General features: G+C 33.5%; 1 protein-coding gene across 1 annotated transcript; it reads left to right on the top strand.

Moving 5' to 3' along the window:
- LOC107619676 (microtubule-binding protein TANGLED) lies at positions 1,260 to 3,315 on the top strand. The gene is made up of 4 exons (XM_016321973.2): positions 1,260 to 1,565; positions 1,703 to 1,845; positions 2,105 to 2,166; positions 2,242 to 3,315. The coding sequence occupies exons 1-4, from the start codon at positions 1,485 to 1,487 to the stop codon at positions 3,150 to 3,152; spliced, it is 1,197 nt and encodes a 398-aa protein (XP_016177459.1). The 5' UTR covers positions 1,260 to 1,484; the 3' UTR covers positions 3,153 to 3,315.

The raw sequence follows: 4,081 nt of genomic DNA, 5'->3' as shown, positions 1-4,081 counted from the left end.
TAATCAATATATATTTGTGAATGTGCATTGAACCTGTCGTTTTCTTAATTTAGTTCTATGATTCTTGAGAGATATATGTTTGCTACCTTTGTGACTTGCAACATGTTCCAGGCCAAAAATCTAGTGTCAATCTGAAAAAGGCATAATCTTCTTACAAGAAATAACAAACAAACCCATAATCATATTTAAATCGCTGCGTCAGCAATCTAGAAACTACATTGACATTGCAGATTTCCAAATCTTGTTCTCGTCACACACCCCTTGCGTCCACAATAATACCATTAGATTTAAAATTGTTAGGCTAATAATAGCAACAACCTATACTCAAATCTTACACCATAGTCGTAAAATCAACAGTGACAATGGGTGCCACATCTGCACCCCGAAAATTCGTTTGCAAAGCTTCAAAATGGGAATTGGGGGTAAAATGATACCTGTTCACAAATCCAATCGTTTTTACCTTCTTTCACGTTCATGTTTCAATCCACACCAGAATCAACTAACAATCATGTATCCCTACACTGGTAAAAACATCAGTGTCCAAAATCACTACATTTCCACCCACGATAAGAGTTTGTCTCCATGGGGGTATATGAGATTCCCGGTGCTCACAGTCGATTTGTCATTCGCCAGAATATTCAACTATGGTGGCCTCCCTGCCACAAGGACGACCGATCTAAATTTCTCATAATCAAGATTGCTTGTGTTTCCCTTTGAATGACTTTCCCAAAATATCCCTCCTCTCCTACGACTTTAAAAAAAACCTAATAAATATCTACCCTTACTAAGGAAAAATAAATAAATTAATTAATAAATACAATTGAATACAAGTCACATAGTTTCATCTTCCATGTCTTCTTTCCACATTTATTTTATTTATATTTTGTTAATTTAATTTTCCGTGGTTGAATGGAATATCACATGCAGGTAAAAAATAAGTATTAAATTCATATGTTAATCATTTCATAACCATATCTTTAATGTACTCAAAAATTTGTCTTATATTCAATTCACTTGAGAAATATAAAAATTAGTCAAATTTAAATATTTAAAATTTATTATAAAAAATAAATTAATAAAAACTAGACATCAATAAAAGATACAGTAGAACTGACCCTAAAAGTAACATGTATATCAAAAGTTTTCACTTTTTATATCCTTTTAAGTTTTAATTATTATTATATCTTAATAAAGCAATGGAGACATGCCTTTATAGATCTGGGACCAAGTAGCCGTTGCATTCATCAATCACTAGGAATTAGGAGTGAGGCTCACTCGACCGTTGGAAATGCAAACGTTACACTTACTTCGCGTTTCACCTTTGACTTTCACATCAAAACACCGAAACTAAAAGGCTTTAGGTCATTGTGTCCCTGTATTCTAGAGAGAGGTCCAATTGTTAGTTGAGTGGGCACTACTACTACTAGTTTAAGATTAAGAGATTGTGTTCTTGAGACCCACATCCGCATCGTGTTTTTTCAGCCATGGTTGCTAGAACCCCACTTACGCAAAAGAAAATGTTAGCTCCACTTAATCCAATTCTCATTAGAGAGACGCTCATCAAGGTAATAATACTCACCCTCTTTAATAAGCAGCCCTCATTTGTCCACAAAAAATTCCTATTTTTCCTTTTGGATTTCCCTGATCAGAGTTTTTTTTTATTTAATTAATTGATTAATTTTGTGTGGGGTTGCTTTTGAAGGTGGATCGGTGCATGGCACGGCTTCAGGAGCTTCAGTACACTGTGACCGGTGGAAGTAAGGTGGTTTCGGGCGTTAGTCTCAGCCCTCGAAGTACCAGAGGTTATCTCAGAACTAGTCTCAGGTGTAAACAAGAATCACTCAGGTACTCCTCCTTTCTTCAAAAAAGAAATCTTTATTTTTTAGTTTTTGAGTTCTTATATTATTTTACTTGGTTTATTCAAATTATATGAATTTATCAATTAGGTAAAGTACAACAAACGAGTCAGATTTTACTTTAATTCGATGATAAATATATTATACAAGTTCAAAATTTTACTGTCTATTGAATTGTTATGATTATTATTAAGGTGGATTATGATTTTGTCAATGTTGTGAAATTGTTTGTATATAAAACTGTGAAGGCTCAAGAATGGTGGAACTAGGAAATCTCCCGTGGGAAAGTTTCCCTCTCCATCAAAGACAGGTTCTTTCTCTTTCTTAGCATTTCTTTTGCACATGTATATCTTTGCTTTGAAATGAAACAAACAAACACATGCAGGTGAATGGAGAAGAATGTCATTGCCTGCAATGCTAGTGGGTGAAACCGTTGGAGAGATTCTACAGGCAACTCAATTTGCTAGAGAAATAGTCTCAGTAGTTAATAACAAACCTTTCGCCACTTCTGACGATCCAAAAACTCCCATGTCTCAACGGCTAAATAGAAAATTATCTTCATTTCAAGCTGAAAATACTGAATTCAAGGCCAGAAGGAAGAAGGAAAAGCAAACAAAATCACAGCACGAAAATTCACCGTCGCTTCAACGTGCTCGTTCTAGAATCAATTTTAAGGTATCACCTCCAAAAGTAAAAGAATTTGACAAAGAAAACAAGAAGTACTTGGCTAATAGAGTGTCTCCAAGGAACAAACCATGGGCGAAGAAAACAGTGCTATTTCCAAACCCTTTGTACCTTCCAACCCAACCTTCTTCACAGCAACAACGATTTTCAAAGACTAGGTCCCCTGTTATATTAAGAAATAGAGGAACAACAACAACCGCAAACACATCTATAACTACGCCACATAAATTTGTGATCAAGTCACCACAACCTTCATCTTCAAAAGTTCAAGTCAAGAAGAGTCCACAAGCTAAAAGTAATAAGAAGTTGATTTCACCAAGTAGAACAACTACTGCAAGGAGTTCTCCAAAGAGGTTCCATGTGTTTCATCCACCAACCGTTTATCTTTCTTCACCAATAGGAAAAGAAAATTTGAGTAGGAATTCGCCAAAGCGATCTGTCTCAGTCGCTGCGAAGATTCGTAGGTCCTTTTCTCCTTCGAGGCTGGCCACCAGATTGGTTTCACCGTTGAAGAGCAGGAAAACTATATTGAAAACCGATGATGGGTTGGCAGTGAGTGGACTAAAACAGCGCCCAACATCAACAATGAAAATCCCTATTCGTGGAATTTAAGAATGCGTTTGTGTATAATCCAGGGTTTGTTTATTTTACTTTTTTTTTCACTTTGTACTCCTGCTGGACTAGTGAGAGAGGGTGAGAAAATATTTCTCATGTTAATAGCAATTTATTTTTTTCCTATCCATTTAAGAAAAATCACAAACTAAATATTCTTTGATCTGATATGTTTATTTAAACATAAATAAATAAATGAAGTACTAAACAAATGCAAAACCAGCACACAAAACATTGCTGTTAATGTTCTTAATTAAGTCTTACAACCATTCTCATGCTTAAGATTTGAAATATTATGTTTCTCCGGCCAAGATCATTCCTAAATCGAATTGAAGATAGTTGATTCTCTCATTCTTTAATAGGATATTCCAATGAAATTATAAAAAGTAACTTTTGCTGAAACTTAAACCACTAGATGAATTTTGACATTAAGGATTTTGTGGATATGTATTTTTTTTTATAGATTTTAAATGAACTTAGTTGGACAAATAAATAAATGAACTGGTTTGTAACAAAAATATATTTAATTTTAATTATTTTTATTAATTATAAAAGAAAAAACATAAAAAATATTTAGTTACTTTTTTAAAAACTTCCAATCCCACCACGAAAGCAATGGAAGTCGTGCAGAAAGAGTTAGCTGGAATGGTGGTATTTTATTGTCGTTGGAACGATGGTATTTTATTGTTGTTGCTACTCTGGCAAGAGATATGATCACTTCTAATTGTTGTGTTTTTTATTTAGTTGGTAATTGGTTATTGTTAATTGTTAAGTTATTGTTTGTAATTGATAATAGTAATTTATGTTGTTGAACTTTTATCATTGATATAAATATTAATTTGTAAATTATTCAATTGTTCAAGATTTGTGTTGATTACTTGATTGATATTAAGCTTAATTTTAGTCAAACAGAGAGTACTCTCTTATTT

This window comes from Arachis ipaensis, chromosome B09 (assembly GCF_000816755.2).
Source record: "Arachis ipaensis cultivar K30076 chromosome B09, Araip1.1, whole genome shotgun sequence".
Taxonomy (NCBI): domain Eukaryota; kingdom Viridiplantae; phylum Streptophyta; class Magnoliopsida; order Fabales; family Fabaceae; genus Arachis; species Arachis ipaensis.
Note: the sequence above shows the minus strand (reverse complement) of the source record. Positions and strands in the feature narration are given on the sequence as shown.

Bases quoted from the DNA above. Each gene is read 5' to 3' on its own strand.
- LOC107619676 (XM_016321973.2), top strand. From the start codon at position 1,485: ATGGTTGCTAGAACCCCACTTACGCAAAAGAAAATGTTAGCTCCACTT. The intron at 1,566-1,702 runs GTAATAATACTC...TTGCTTTTGAAG, and splicing joins TTAGAGAGACGCTCATCAAG to GTGGATCGGTGCATGGCACG. The intron at 1,846-2,104 runs GTACTCCTCCTT...AAAACTGTGAAG, and splicing joins TGTAAACAAGAATCACTCAG to GCTCAAGAATGGTGGAACTA.